Here is a 16831-nt window from a genome sequence, read left to right as displayed (position 1 = left end):
TGTTTAGTATGCTATACACCTGACCCAAGGTAGAAAATATTAATAAAAATAAAATAAAGCTGTTTGATCTTGTCTTGTGTCCTTTGCTATAAAATACTACCAGCTTCAAACCAACCAACCAACCAACCAAAAAAAAACATTTAAACCCTTTCCCTTCTTTTTCCTTTTCCTTTTCCTTTTTCTTTTGTCTGCCGCTTTCTCTCTCTCTCTTTACTTCTTTCCTTCCTTTTCTTTTTCAATTTTCTCAATTCCTTCAAAAGAGAGAATCAAAAAGAATAAACAGAATACTAATAAGAAAGAAGACACAATGTCCAATCTACAAAAGAATCCTGAAGACATTGGAAGCCTTGGCCATCCACAGTCTCCTTTAAATGACTCTCGTACGATCACAAGAATGCACCCTTCACTCAAAAGGCCAAGAGCACCCATTGCATGCTATAGATGTCACCACAAAAAGGTATCACACACACACACATAATTATAATCATTAACAGCAATACTAATTACAATAATAAATAACTAGGTACGCTGCGATGGTGCTCATCCTAACTGCACTCGCTGCCTGTCAACAGGTGTGCTCTGTGCATATCCTAATTCTAGGCGGTCGAGAAATACCCAGCCAACCAATGTAGACCCATTTATAAACAACCTTTCTCATCTTGAAGCCCGGATCCGTCGAATCGAAACCGATCTAGAATCCCAACGAGCGATCATGCACTCTGTCTTCTCGCCAAAAAACGACGCCGAGTGCAGCATGGGGCGCCGATTCAAAGAAGCACTCTCTCTTGACAGCACAAACCAGATGAACCTCTCTCAGCAACACAATCTAGTCGCCGGCGAACTAAATGCCCAGATGCTAAAAACAGAGCAAGAAGTCCAGGAGTCTCGGTCAATCTTGGCTCAATTGCGTCTAAGAGGCGAACAAAAGATTGCCCGAGGTAAAAGAGCCGCCGCCGCCGCAGTCTCTACAACCACAAATAGCTTAGGCCGTTCTGCATTAGCATCAACAGATCAATCTTTACAGCAGCAATCATCATCATCAGCAGCAGCAGCAGGAACAATAATTGGTGGTAATAATAATAATAGTAGTAGTAGTAATAATAATAATAATGGAGGAGGAGCAACAACATTATCGTCAACGTCAACATCAACATCGGCAGGAGCAACAGGATCTTCTGGGCCTAGTTCTAAAGAAACAGGGAGAACAAGATCTGTGCATTCATCTGCAGCAAACCGACAAAAACTAAACAAATCTCAACAGGCCATTGAAAAGCAAAAGAAGAACGCAATTTTGACAGGATCAGTGTCACCATCGTACAATGTCACACCTTGTAATCTCAATAATCCAATGGATACTCATTACTCGCTCCACCCACTCCATCCATCCTCAGCACTTTCTCCTTCAAATGGATGTGCTTATGGCAATAATCCAATCATCACAAAGAACGAGTACATGGATGCCCACCAATTCTGTGTTGAGGCCTCAAATACAATGGTTGACTGGTCGCTATTGCAACGGACTTCATCCAACGATGGATCTGTGGCAGGAACATCTGGTATGTTTCTGATGCAACACAACGAGAGTGCTTTGATAGCTCAACAACAACAACAACAACAACAACAACAACAACAACACCACCACCACCAACAGCAACAGCAACAGCAACAGCAACAGCAACAGCAACAGCAACAGCAACAATCTGCTGCAGCACAGCTGGCAGATATTCATAAGCAGCACAATGGAATCCTGTCTCCCACGCCATCCAACACCTACCGAAGCCCCAATGGGAGCATGTCCGCAAATGATAGTAACGGTCGTACTTTCACAATGTCTAATTCGCCCTTTATCCAGCCCTTGAACATTTCTTTTAACCTTGCACCTTCTTCATCCTCTTCTTCAACAACAACCGATTCGACAGTTTCTTCCTCAGTGCAGACGTCGCACATATCTCAGCCTTTGGGTAATGATTCTTGCAACATGTTCAATCTTTCGACCTTTATGATTGATGATATGCTGACCGAAGAATCGCATGGTAAGATTTCAACTTAATGCATCAAAATAATAAAAAAGAAGAAGAAGAAATCACAATACTTATCTATCGGTTCTTCTTTTTCTTCTATATCGAACCAAACGACAAATAGGTATTCAGTCATCTATGCTGAGCAATAGTCCATCAGTCTGGTACTGTTAGATTTAAGGTGCCTTCTTTTTGTAAAAGAGTTGTACACAAACCCACACACACACACACACATATATATATATATATATATATATCTGTATATCTTTTACATACATTGTTCTTTATTCTTTACTCTTCTTATTTTACCTTGTTTAGTTTACTCTTTTGTAACTCTTCTTTCAATGCTTCTTTTCTTTTACTATTATGCTTTTGTTTTTTTTTTCATTACATATATTCTTTTTTTTCATTTATTCATTTATTCATTCTTTGCTGTTGATTTTGTACAAGAAGTATAAAATAAGAAGAAAAAGAAGAAGAAAAAGAAGAAGAAAAAGAAGGGGGCAACAAGAAAGCAAAAAAGCAAGCAACCAAGTTAATAATGTATATTTACTATTCTTATTCTACTTTAGCAAAACAATTGTATTATATCATATCATATTGTATTGTACTGTACTGTACTGTATTGTACTGTACTTTATTGCTCTTCTTCTTCCTTTCTTTGCTACAAGCTCCCTCTGTGTATTTATACTACAGACACAGACATATATAAATATAATATAAAAATTAAATGCACATCTTTTTAAAGTATATACATATATATATATAAAGAGAGAGAGAGAGAGAGAGAGAGAAACAAAGCAGCTTTTTTTGTATGTATTTAGTACTAGTATTTAAAGCGATAACAATAAGAATATCAATCAAAGAAATTAAACTCTTATTGGTCACACTACATACATAAAAGTGGATTACATATATAATTCCTTTTCTTTACCTAGAGAATCTCAAGAAGAAAAACCAAGGCACCGAGGGAACTTGGAATAGTCTATAGATATAAACTATTCTAATTGAACCATTTCGATTACTTTACCAATATGTAGGACAATCGATCTGCTTTATTTTTGAATCTTTAACAACAATACACACACACACACACACACACACACAGATAATCAACTGATAATAATATTAGCTAATCATCATTGATTCAGTAGATCTGTAAATATGTATGAATGAAAATAAGAACAAGACTAAAATACGATTAGGATCTAAAACAGAATGCTTGGTGATTTACAAACGACTGAGCATGTGCTTGTGTCAGGTAAATTCAAAGAGCAATAATGGGGGGGTCTTGAGGATCAAGTTAACCATGAGAGGTCTATTCTCGGGGCTAGATGTTTATGTTGAAACTGATTCTGCACAGTGCTCCATAATTATAACCTCCTCCTCCACAACCACTATAATCATCATAATTATCATCATTTTCATCATCTGGAAGAGCAGTGCATACAACAAAGGGGAGGGTCATATTACCATGACAAAATCTAGTAGAGACATTGTACAGAAAATATTGACAATCTACACAAACCATTAATATTAATATTATCAAGACGATTTCCTTTTTATTTTATTTATCTTTAGGAGTATTGTAAATTATTGGATTCTGGACATACAATTAAAATAGCTTGGTAGCTTTGTACACAGTTGAATCGATTATTGACACCCATTTGAAATGCTTGTCCACGCTCAGCTCATTAATTACATTTTATGTTTGTGACTTTAAGCTAGAATAGCCTCTATCATTTTAGAGATTGTTACTATTGTCATAAGGCTGTTGCTATCCAACTGTTTCTTTTCTTCTTCTTCTTCTTCTTCTTTTGTATGTATATGTGTGGTGATAAGATTTGTTATAATAGCTAAAAAGAAAAAGTAAATGCAACAAAGCTTGTCTACTCTTAATACTATCCTACCTTTTATTTTTTATTTTATTTTTGTGGTTTTTGAATATCTCCTTGGTTACTTACAAGTAATGACCAGGATTTCTTTAATCTTCTTCTTTTTTTATCATTTCTCAAGGAGATTTGTATTTAATCCACTAATGTCAGATCCACCCAATTTGCACACAAATATCTTTAATATTCAAGAATTAATTATTCTTAGCGTTATTAGCATTATTGCTGTTCCTTTTAATCTAGTACTTTCTAGTCTTGTTGATAAGAAATAGAAGTTTTCGTTTCAAAGATGTATAAGATCAGATTGACGGGTTAAAATCCCCCCCCCCCCCCCCCCAAAAAAAAAAAAAAGGGGATATTAATTTACTAATTTTTATAAAGCTTTGTATAATATATTATAAGAAAAAATATACCAATAAAGAATGATTTTTATTCAAAAAGATGCGTATTCAAATGGCTATATGAAATGTTTGTACATTCTCTGGTGCATTTAACCTTTGCCCTTCATTAACCCCCCCTCCTTTATAAATATCTCTCTCTTTTGTACCTTTCTATACGCAGAAGAAATCTCCAAATAAGTTATACATAGTTACATTTTTGATAGTCAGAGAATGCTGCTTGTCAAAGTCTATCTTGATTTAACTATTATTCCTTATCAATAGAAATCAAGGCAATCTACTATCTCTCTTTATCTATCTATCTCCTAAAGGTTCGCTTAGTATTTCATACAGCTCATTTAAAAACCTGCATGATAATTGTAAATTGATATGCCTGCTTTTAAAAGGAAAATATAAAAAACTAATATTAAACATGTTACATGCTTGATATTGAAAGCGTCTTTTCTTCTTTCTTTAATGCAAAGTATTCAATACAACACAAAAGAGAGTGTGATTGTGTGCGTTAGTATGAATGTGTTTTGTATATCTGAATTACGAGTATTAGTGAAATGTTATAAAGTAATCAACATTTGCCATTATCATGGTCAACATCGACATTCAAAGAAAAGACAAAGAAAGACAAATCCCCCTAAAAAAAAAGTAAAGCATAATATAAAGTTGATCTTATCAAAAGAGAATTTATTCAATTTAATAAATTAATATCGTTCAAAAGGTCCTATAATAGTAATATGTTACAAACTTGAAGTAATAGAAATAATTTATATATAATACAAATCAACTTTAGCATTACTATTGTTATTTTCGAAATCATTTTAATATTCAAATCCAAAACTCTGGCACTATTTAGTACCAAAACTCCAATAGATTGAAAGCAAAGTAAATGAAACAAGAACTACTTCACTTGTTCGTAGACTGTATCAGCAATGCAACCTTGACTGTTTACCAAAGTAAGATATCAGGTCACTGTTGCTAAAGGATCTGAATAACCTTTGCCAATTGATCAACTCTGTTAATAATAATAGAAAAAAAAATTCGATATCAGTCTTTAGTGATCTGGAGGTGTATCTGAACCTTGTGGTCTAGGGATATCCAGAAGTGTTATATTTCTTAAATCTTTCGCTGTAATAATCCTGTTCATATTTTACTCAAAAAAAAAACAAAAACAAAAGAGTAAGCCTAAAGGCCCTTTTCTTCACTTTCTGAGCACCGTTAGTGTACGTTTTATTCTTTTCTGGTAGATTTAGCTTATACTATATAGTCCGGACTAGCTGGCCTGTCAGTGCCAGTTACACCTCTTAAAACAAGGATAAAATTTGATTTCTTCAATACTATTCATTTGCTAATTACTTTAATTTTTATTCTTATATGTCTCCTATTAATATATATAGCTCGTACAAGGTAGAATATTGGAAAAGTCTGTTATGTTCTGTACCATAATCCCCAAACATTTGATATATATCACTCAATCTCTTGAAAAATCATCTTGACACTTTGAACCACTGGTATAACCTCATTTCAATAAAACCAAACCTGGAATTCAGAATCCCGCCACCTACTCTGTTGAGATCACAATAATATATATATACATATACTTATTTCTTTATTTTCTGCTTTTTTCTTGCTGCTTGATATTACTTTGAAATATACGTCGAATAATTTTATGGCGGCTGTTGGACACCTTTTGCGTCCACTTGTGTATGGGCAAAAGAAGAAAGCTTTTTCTTGCGTTCTCGTACAAGAAGCGCACAGACCAGCCTAGAGTAACCTACAAATCGCCGTTATAGAAACTTGTACTCCACTTTGAGAGTTATTGCTACACCGATCAATACCGAGCCTTTCCTTACTTCTTTGCTTTACTTTGCTTCACTTTGAAAGAGTCATATTCTCTAGTAATTTAATTGAATATTATTAACTGTCTATTATGCCTTAGAACAGTTACACAAACCCAAGAAAAAGAATATACAGCTATATCACGTTTGCTCTGACGTGGACATCTAAGACTGACAAAAAGCGCAGTCCTAATCTTTAATCGCAGATGAAAAAATTTTCTGTTACTTATAGACCTCCTCCAACGCGCGTCGTTTGTTTTCTCCTTGAGCAACAACAGTCCCGGTTTCATAGTGAGGCGTCTCTTGCGACCGTTGCAGGGAGATTCTTCCATGCTACAAGCATCGGAAAGTGAAAGTTGTTACTCGCCAGCTCAGTTAATTCTGAGAAGTCGTGGGGCATGGTCTCTTTTCATTTTTGGAAGGACTACTGTGTACATCGCATCGCCAATGTGGAATCATGATGCTGGGGGGAGGGAGGTCTAACCTGTGGTGAGATGTGCTGGCTCTTCACTGCAAACCTGACTGAACTCTTTAACGGCTGACGGTGAAGCTACTGGTAGTCGAATGAGCTGGACCTTATCACCTAGTGGTAAGTTCTCTGGCGAGTTCGCACCCACATTACTCGGTGACGAGATGTGGGGCTGGATGAACGGGTGCTTTCCGTTGGTTTGCCACCATTCCAGCACCTCCTTCGCTACCAAGTCAGGTTTACGTCCTGAAGGAGATTGAGCCGCGTAATGCGGGGACAAAGAACTTGGTGTCATGCTTTTTATTCTCTTACTCATGTAAAAGAACATTAAGTGAAATTAAATTAAATCAAATCAAATAGAATAGTTTCTTTGTGTATATCTTTAAATAAATAAGTAAAGTCTTTCTTAGCTATTGTCAACTTTAATAAAAAAAACACGCTTTTAAACTTTTTTTTTTCTACTTGATTGAAGATGTCAATGTTGTAATTAGGAGAGCCCATTTATACGAAGAAATTAGTTTAATTGAATAAATCTGAAAAGAAGCAAAGTACTATTTGTATATTTTAATGTAGTATTGATAACCGTGTTTAACTGTAGATGTTGTTTTTGTCTAAAAAGGTATATAAATTGCAGAATAATGGTTGATGATGCCGATGCCATAAAATGTATGTTATTGAATTTGGCTAATGAGGATGGTCAGTGTAAAGAGGATGAGTTGAAATCAGAGGAAGAGGAAGAGAAAGAGAAAGAGAAGGAAAAGTAAGATGAGGAATGAGAAGGAATGAAGAAATGCATGCTTCAAAGAGAGGCGGAAAAGACGTGTTGAATTGAATACACAAGTAATGTCCTCATTGTATTTGCACAGACTGTACACAAGAAGTTTAATATGGAAGTATTTATGAAACAATAAACATTATCCAAAAACCTTTTATATATATATATATTACAGACTTTAAAAATTAATTTGACAGACATAGAATGTATTGAGTAAGCTAGACATGAATATCATAAAAAAGACAATGTAATATTGTAATATTGAATTGTATGAAGTTGAATATTGGTGCATGCATGATTATTATTATTGCCAATTCATTTATATAGTTGATTTGTATCTTGGTTTTTTATTGTTTTGTTTAGGTAAAAGTGCTCAAAAGACACTATTGTTTTACTATTTCAATATCGTCAATTTTTCTTTAAACTACTGCCAAAATGTATTTATTTTTAACTAACTTTAAAGAGCTTGAAGAAAATATTTTCTATAAAGAAAGGGCAAAACATTAATGTAGATTGATAGAAGAAAGAACTTCTTGTGTATATTGGTATATTCGAATCATTTAATAAGAGTGATTTCCGAGAGTGTTTCAACTTGTTTAAATAGCATCTCATTTCGGTAATACTTAGTAAAAGTTGCACTATATAAATATGTATGCAAGTTCATTTTTTTTAGTGCTTAAATATATATCAATTTATTACTGGCTAAACCAAAGTCTATATTATTTCATTCCGTTTACTTTTTCTAACCACAGTACAAGATATTTCAACTATGTACCATTGTAAGCATAATAATGGCTTTGACAGGCTTTGTTAATTTATTACAAATCCAGTACTATCCTTTTTTTAAATACTTTGTTCATCACAACTTGATCTATCGCTAATGTCTTTTTCTTCCTTTTTTTTAGTAAGTTTTTCAGCCATGTGCAGTTAACATAATGTCTTTTACATAATAGCTATAGTATTCCAAGCTCATACAATAAGCCAAATAAAAAAGTCGATATATATATTTGTCTATAAAGAGTTTGTTTTTTTTATCATGTAATAGAAATAAATATATATTGTCTCATTTCAATAATGACAAAGCTAACCAATGACAATGAAAATGTCAATAGAAACTAATAATTATGAAAAAGTTTAATTGTATTTCTTTTGGATATATAGATTTCTTGGTAAATCAGACATTACATTTAATATGCGCACAGACTGAGAGTATCGGTGTAAGCTTTCAAATGATTCTAGTACATTTTATTGTGATCAGAGAGAACAGCTAAATTAGTACTATACTCCCATTTTAGACTATACTTCTTGTCAAGTATATATATTGCTTCCATAGTGAAAACACAGATCTTAAGAAGATATATGAACATTGTGTATTTATTTTGGAATTTCAAAATAGAAGAATCATAACTGTTTTTTTTTTGTTTTTTTTTTACTAGACACTACAGCTAATTCTTATTCCAGCCTTCAGATTAATTCTTAACAATGTATCTGAACAAATGCGAGAGAAACTAAGATACATTGGAAAAGAGAAAGGTAAAGGTAGTTTTCGATCTGTCTTTTTTTTTGTTATTCAGCTATTTGTATTTATAGCTGTCAAAATCCAATTCTTGGTAAACTAGATATTTCATCTTTTACCTTTTTTGTAATCTCTTCTATGGGAACAGGTACTCGACTAAATTTAGGTTATAGTAGTAGGAAAAGAAAAAAAAGGCTTTCTCCTTTACAGACGTTATTACTGGATTAACTAAACATGGCTGAAACTATCTCGAAAAATCCCGGCTTACTATTTATTTAAAAAATAGAAAGAACAAAGCAATGGAATGCAAGGGAAAATTAGTCATATATCAAGTTGTTGTAAGCAAATAATACACAAATAGAAGTATTCTGCTGGCAATATCCAGCATTGTAGTATATGTCTTAGCCCACTCTCCTACCAATCGTAGGTACTATATTTTTAGACACATGATATTAAAGTTCTCTTCTATATATATATATTATGTATAATATATAGAACATTTCTCTCTCTACAAAATAAAGCACCTATCTTACTATTTTTTTTGAATAATAACTAGTATACTACTTGGCACAAAAAGCAACAACACCACCAAAACTCGATACATTTTTTCTTTATCTCTCCTCACTAACAAAATCTTCCATATGAAGGTCAGTAAATGTTTTGGCCTACCTGTAGCGACGTTGGAATGGTAATAAACCATATATATATTCTGGAAAATTCTACTATCTGTAGGTACATATACTTTAAGTATGGAAGAAAATTGGTCTTTTTATTTGCATATACGGGAGTTCTGTCAATAGGATCTCATTCTGGCTCAGATAGATATAGTACGAATACAGATAATTTAACGTTTTGTTTTGTTTCCAAAAGATGGCTTAGCTAAATATATATCTTTTGATTGTTTTATGGAACATTTATGAACCATAAAGCCCAATCCATATATCTCAACAGCGAATACACTGTCACCACCTGCTTCACTAAAAGAAAGGTCAAAGATATTAGTTAAAAAAGTTTAATGTATGCTAATATTTTTAGCTGACTATTGGAGGCACTTGGGTAAGTAGCTTATTATTCTGCTTTCATTTATATGTAGACAGATTTCAGTCAACAGATAGAAAGAAAGAGAATTGTTTAAGGTTTGCAAAGTTTCTGTCTGATTTGACTGCAGCAACGATATAACTTCCTTGGAAACGGCAAATCGTAGCCGTATTTCTCTCTCTAGTTTCCCATTGTCGAACATCATAGGCTATCCGGTTGAATTGAAGGATTTTTGAATAAAATAGAATGAGATACTATAAATATAAGGTTACTGCTTTGATATATATCCATCGAGGTAGTTTGAAATTGATGCTATTAAAAACATACACTTTCTTTTTTATTGATTTATAGAATAATAATAAAAAAAAATAAGAAGAAAAAAGGATTTTCAAGCTTCAATGGGCTGAGTATTCAAAGGAAAATTAAATATGTACACACCAATACACACCTTTACATTCTTTTGACCACCTTGGAATATACCAACCTGCCATTTTCTAGAAAGAGGTCAAGCTCTCGTCGCAGCTTCCACTATACATACTCTCTATCAGGAGCAATGGGAATTTGCTTGGATGAGTAGTTTTCTTCTTCTTCTTCTTCTTCTTCTTAGTTTAATGACGCCCAAAACAATTGTTGTTTTTAGAATTATTTTAGAATGCGATATTTACTCTTTTCTCCATTTCTTTACTTATTTATTTGTGGAATACCAAAACAGTTTTTTTTTCACAGGAATAAAAAAAAACCCCCAATTGCTTGGTGTTTTGCATTAAAGTCAACCAATGAGTATCAGAATAGACAAATAAACATAAGCCTCCATAACTTGTGTTTGTATCCTAGAATATGAGCCTTATTAATTTAGCTCTCTGTATTTTTTTTTCTACAGCAAAAATTTGAAATCAAAGTAATGTTATTATTGCTGATGAGTAACTTTTTTTTTCACATAGTGAATAAACAGAAGAATAATTTGTGGTGAGCTATTTTTTTCGTTTGTTTGGTGAGGCCTTGGTAACTTCTTTCGTTTAAAGGACTTTTAGCCCTCTCTTCTTTTTCAAGTGCACCCGAGTTCCCTTCTTCAATCTTTATTCGCGCTAAGCATTACTTATAAGCTTCAGTCAAGAGCCTTTGCTTTTTTGGCATAAAAACCAAAAATGAAATTTAGTCATGATGTTTCTAAAATTTGAGAAGATTATTGTGACTAGAAAAATATAGCAAGCATTTGTTCGCACTTGGATAAGAATCTATTCAGAGCACAACTTTAGTTCTTAAATATTTAGCCTTTGGGCATATTATTTCCTCAATAAACAATACAACAAAAAAAAATGTTCTCGCTTGGCCCAAGAATGACGATAATTGTTTTATGTTCTTTGCACCAGAGTCTTCCTGCCTTTTTTTTTCTTTTTCTTGAATATTACCGCATCTTACCAACTCATCAATACTAAATGAATGACTCGGTGAATGGGAATGGCCAACAACATTTAACTGATGTGATAAAAGGAAATTATGGCGTAACCCTTGAGCATTCCACAACTTTCATGTTGGACACATTGGGACTTTCTACTTCCACATTAACCATTCGTCGAACAATTCATTAAATTGAAATGACTTGTTTCCAAGTTTTCGGCAAGTTATAGCTATCAGAGATACACAAGATAAACGATTAGCTCTTACTCATTGTTCCAAATAAGGTTAATCATCCATGTAATTTTGTCGTCTGGAGTAATGAGCCGAGATTTGAACTTTTCCCTAAAGGTAAAAAAAAAAAAATGCATGTGTAAGGACGGTAACCTGTGGGACAATACAAAGAATTCTGTATAATATTAACAGGAAAGAAAAGCGGTAGTGAATTTATCATAGCTGTAGCACGCATGGAGATAGAAAGTGTTTTCCCCTTTTTTTTTTAAAAAAAAAAAAAAAGCTATGAAACCCACATTCAATCAGTATTGATATGCACACTTGTTTGAAATAATGCTTTTTCAATTGCTTAATGCTCTCATTAACGACTATGTGAGAGTGTATGATTGTGTGCAAGGACAAATGATTGGATTATACATATATACTAAGAAGATTATGCTTTATGTCGCATGTCAAAGCATATGGAAAGATGGATGAAGCACCAAAAACGTACTGGACTGACTGGTCACGATGTGGTTCCCAAAATAGCCCACGTCTCAGCCCCGTTGGAAAAATAAATAATAAATAAATTGTAGCTTAATTTGTATTGTATGGTTGGGGTAGTAGAACCGGATCCAAAAAACCTCAAGAGACTAGATATTGCAATTTACCAAGAGCAAGATAAATAAATAAATAAATAGATTACTTGATAAAGTATGCGAGAGACATTCTTATACCAATGCCATATCCTACTACCAAAGATGAAGAAAATATTCTGTGGTACTACAGACTACCAGTATTTTTTTTTGCCTGTATGGTTTTCTATATTACATGATATTAAAGGATATAATTATGTGTATAATATTTCTATGCTTTCAGAGATGTGATAAGTAAATAGTAGGCAAACCATGGCTAAAGAAGCTAAAGAAGCTAAAGATATTTTACTCTCAATGTGATGGAATCTAAAATTAATATGTAGATAAATAAATCATGGTAATAATTAATATAGATCTGTAACTAAGATTTGCACATTACATTTCTGTCCTTTGAACCACAAAAAAACAGAAATAATCATAATAGTTGTAAATAAAGTGATAATTTCCGAATCCTGCATGAGAGAGACCCTTATTAGAATCTCGAGCTTACCATTGTGAATGTAAGCAGGCATAAATATGATTAATGCAGTACTAAAATAAACCACATACTTCTTTAAGAGTGTCATAATCATGCATAGAAGAAAGAAAGGCAGGCTGGCATATATATACTTTATAAAATGTGCACAGTCTTTAAGGTAGAATCTTATGTTGTAATATGTTTTACTTTAATATCAAGCAATATATTCAGTGTTAGCATACTACAAATGTACTAGTACTAAACTGAATTGAAATGAACCCAGCGGAAATTCATCGTATCCAATATATACTTTGATAAATGTCGAAACAGAGAAAGTGTACAAAGATCTCTAGGCTTAATTACACTTAGGTAATATAATGAATTCAGAGAAGGCCATATCATCCCAACTCATCTTATATATGTTATTCTTATAGAGTAAGAAATGTTCAGGTAGATGTGTGTAGCACAGCACATACGATCAAGGTGGATCTGTGATACATTTGATTCTAAGTGAGTTTTATCAAGCTAGTAGTGGTCTATTACTTAAATATATTGCAAGCATTCAAAGCATCACATCTTGAGAATACTATAATAGAAATATAAAAAGAAAAAATGTCTTTATTACTAGACTTTTTCTTCTGTAGTTCTGTTTTTGGTTGATATCTACTCACTAAAAGTATTGATTTATAAGCCTTTTAAAGGATCTAATGATTTTCAATTAACTTACCTTTCTTTTATCAAGAGCTACTTGAAGTAATTTGAAGGATTTATTTTGTAGAGTAAGAGGGGGGTTCATACAATGGTCATCTTTGGATTAATAATTGTGTACTTTATTTTAAGAAAAATCGGTTAAAAGCTACTACGCTGCGCCACCTGTAAACTGACGTATTACAATATATAAAAATGCAAACGCTAAAGAGAAATAAGAAATATTAGTGTGATTTTTCTTCTTCTTCAATCTTCTTCTTCGGATAATTTGTAACTCTTTCATGTAGAAAGCCGAGTAGTCTGAAAGGACGGTTTAGGTTTCTAATAGACTTTTCTCAGTTTTATACATGTATACATATCCCCCATTAGAATTGATAGATAAAATGCAATCAAATTTTGTCTTTTTTTTTTAGTTAAACATTTGTAGGTGATACAATCCATACTCTTAGGCTAATTTGTTATTTTCACTATTTAGTCTTCAGGGCTGCCAAATGAGTATTTTCCAAACACATGTATACTAAGTAAAACAAATAAATGCTGTCTAGTCTATATATATATATATAAATATTTGGATGGCCAGCCAGAATATATTTAGTAGTGAAGTACTCATCAGGAAAAATAAAGCAAAAACCAAATGAGACTTTGTTAATGAATTAGGCTAAATAAACCAAAAATAAATAATGGTATTTACTGTTGGATCAAGATATATTTTATAATTTTACGGGATATATGTAATATATATATATATATATATATATATATATATATATCTTTTTAACATAAATCTTCTTTTTCCACCCCTAGCTGTCACACAGTGGCTCTCAGGTAATACTATATATTTATTTACTTTTCAATTCCAACAAGTAGTACAATTATTCACTATTGCAGTAAACTGAATTTATTACTCATATTATCAAAAATTTCACTTCTTCCTTGTATTCTACACTTTATCCTTCTTCTTCTTCTTTTTGTCCAAAAATGCGTAGAATCCTAACAGTCATTCTTTTTATTGGACTAACAAATTTTGTCAAGGCAGCAGACCCTAGTTGGGGGCAAGGTGGTTTGCTGTTCTTTTATAATAATGAATTTTTGCAAGGATCATCAATCTTTTTTTCTGCTCATAAAGCTAACACTGATTTTTACTCATCTTCTATTGCTTTTAAATATCAAATATTTATATATATATATATTAAAAAAAATATAGGGTGCACCTACATTAGCCAGACTAGACAGATTTATTGTTTTGGTAAATTTCATTGTCACCTTTAAGAGAATAATATGTCCATACGCACTAACCTCAAAGACATTGGTATTGATATTGATATTGATATTGATCCATAGGCGGAGAACCATTTTCAGCCAACGATAAACAGATTCCAGTCTATGCTTTAAACGTAACCGACGACAGTATAATTGATCTCTCAAATCCAACATGGAATAATATTGCAGGCATACAAAACAACGCCAGACCAAGCGCTGCAAGTCGATTTATACTCACTGGAGTTACGGGAACCGACTTAGTATATTTCGCAGGTGGTGTTGTATGTTCTGCCTGCACATATAACCCAGGATATCTTTACAATGTGACAACCAATCAATGGACAGTAGTGAATTCTCATACACCAGTGTAAGCCTATACATGAAAAATATAAATACAAATACAATTACTATACTCTATACTTAACGTTTATTATCTAACCCTGATAGATTCGATGCTGCTTTTACTCTTGTGTCTAACAATCTCTACTACTTTGGTGGCCAAACGTAAAGACACTAAATCAAATATAAATACAATTCACAATATTTATATTCTTTACCTTTCTTTAGTACTAGCTTAACAGGTAGCGCTACAACGGGAAACCTATTATACAATACCATGACCTCTTTTGTTGCCAAGGTACGCTTTTTATTTTCTTTTAAGAAAGACAGAAATATGTGTGTGTGTGTGTGTCTATAAATATGTACTTAAAAGTGAAAGCGTAAAATAAAATAAAATAAAAAATCCATAATTCTGATCATATTTATTATAACTATTCTAGACAGGAGCTGACGGGCCCACTGTTTTTGCTCAGGGTGGATCATCTCTACCTCAAGCTACATGGGCTTCTTCTATGGTTTATGCTACTGCATATTCAACACTTCTTGTTATCGGTGGACAGCAACATTCAAACACAACAGTACCTGTTGCCATGGATGATGTTATTGCAGTTAACGTACAAACGGGCGTATACAGCAAGTGGAATGATACGAAATCTACAACCGGAAGCTTACCTCCTACTAGATGGGGACACTCTATGATAATGGGTAAATTTACAGAGCATATTAGCATATTGGCCAGTACTTTTATTGACAAAGATGTTACTATATTATATTATGCGTTTTTGTTTAGATTCTAGCAACACCAACGGAATTATGTTTGGCGGTTGTAATGGTAAGTAAGACTCGGTCAAGCTCATAAAAATCCATACAGGGCGCCAATTAACATATTCAACTATAGATAATGGAGAGGCAATGAACGATCTTTGGCTCTACAATGTGGCCAACCATACCTGGTCCCCACAGAAGACAACCGGAACACCACCTACCCCAAGATGCAGACATTCTGGTAAATATACATCCACTCAAATATATACTAACTTTTCACCTAATGTTCTCTAATGTTCTGATTAATTAATAGCTGTTGTCGTTGGAAAGTACATGTTTGTTTTGTTCGGTGGAAATAACGCTGTATTTGGCACGGATCTCAATGTTGCTCTTGACATTACTACCTGGAAATGGACCACTGCTCCTGTGTTTGGCAATCCTCCTGCTTCTTCAACCACATCCGGCTCTACATCAGAGCCAACTTCTTCTTCAGTGACTATCAGTGATGACGATGGATCGTCTGGAATTTCTGGGGGTGCTATTGCGGGTATCGTTGTTGGAGCCCTTGCTGGCGTAAGTCATAATTTAAAGATAATTAATATGCACCTGTGTTTTTCTCATTTTATTTTTGTTGTTTTAATTTTCTAGGTTGGAATCATTGGTGCACTTCTCTTTTTCTTTGTATTTAAGAAACGAAGCAGATATTCAAGTGCGGACAATCACGCAGACGATTTCAGCAAGGGCGAAACTGCTGCCAATAACCAGAATGATGCAATCCCCTCTCAGGCAAGAGAAGGACAGAAAAACGTCTCTCCAGAAAAAATGATCAAGCCGGATCAGTCAGTTCCTGGGTCTGCATTACCAACAGGTCGTATAATGCTTGAGTCAGTTAAACCTGACGGCGGTCATTAATCCGATTCCAGTTCATATACACCTTCACCTTTCACCTGTAATATCTTAGATATCCTTATATCAATAACATAAATCCGCTATGCATCATCGAAACATTCTACCTCTAAAGCGTGTCTAATATCTAAACAAATATTCCTTTTAATCCCCCTTTTTTTAAAGCATTCAAATTAACCAAACTCATAATAAAGTAG

General features: G+C 33.4%; 4 protein-coding genes across 4 annotated transcripts; 3 read left to right on the top strand and 1 right to left on the bottom strand.

The window, feature by feature from the left end:
* Positions 1 to 307: 307 nt before the first annotated feature.
* On the top strand, positions 308 to 2050 carry PHYBLDRAFT_161216 (Zn(2)-C6 fungal-specific transcription factor; the record flags this gene model as incomplete). Its single annotated transcript, XM_018434363.1, has 4 exons — positions 308 to 457; positions 524 to 1070; positions 1116 to 1556; positions 1710 to 2050. 4 exons carry the CDS (start codon positions 308 to 310, stop codon positions 2048 to 2050), a joined length of 1479 nt encoding a protein of 492 aa, XP_018298617.1.
* A 2714-nt stretch (positions 2051 to 4764) lies between these two features.
* Positions 4765 to 5745, top strand: PHYBLDRAFT_61627 (hypothetical protein; the record flags this gene model as incomplete). Its single annotated transcript, XM_018440833.1, has 3 exons — positions 4765 to 4947; positions 5173 to 5255; positions 5697 to 5745. The coding sequence occupies 3 exons, from the start codon at positions 4765 to 4767 to the stop codon at positions 5743 to 5745; spliced, it is 315 nt and encodes a 104-aa protein (XP_018298616.1).
* A 221-nt stretch (positions 5746 to 5966) lies between these two features.
* PHYBLDRAFT_161215 (hypothetical protein) lies at positions 5967 to 6934 on the bottom strand (the record flags this gene model as incomplete). The annotated part of the gene is made up of 3 exons (XM_018434362.1): positions 5967 to 6063; positions 6153 to 6192; positions 6622 to 6934. The coding sequence occupies 3 exons, from the start codon at positions 6932 to 6934 to the stop codon at positions 5967 to 5969; spliced, it is 450 nt and encodes a 149-aa protein (XP_018298615.1).
* A 7408-nt stretch (positions 6935 to 14342) lies between these two features.
* On the top strand, positions 14343 to 16640 carry PHYBLDRAFT_161214 (hypothetical protein; the record flags this gene model as incomplete). The annotated part of the gene is made up of 10 exons (XM_018434361.1): positions 14343 to 14421; positions 14569 to 14610; positions 14706 to 14991; positions 15072 to 15128; positions 15192 to 15261; positions 15404 to 15668; positions 15754 to 15795; positions 15862 to 15969; positions 16042 to 16301; positions 16377 to 16640. The coding sequence occupies 10 exons, from the start codon at positions 14343 to 14345 to the stop codon at positions 16638 to 16640; spliced, it is 1473 nt and encodes a 490-aa protein (XP_018298614.1).
* Between the last annotated feature and the right edge of the window lie 191 nt (positions 16641 to 16831).

Source organism: Phycomyces blakesleeanus (genome assembly GCF_001638985.1).
Source record: "Phycomyces blakesleeanus NRRL 1555(-) unplaced genomic scaffold PHYBLscaffold_1, whole genome shotgun sequence".
Lineage (NCBI taxonomy): Eukaryota > Fungi > Mucoromycota > Mucoromycetes > Mucorales > Phycomycetaceae > Phycomyces > Phycomyces blakesleeanus.
Note: the sequence above shows the minus strand (reverse complement) of the source record. Positions and strands in the feature narration are given on the sequence as shown.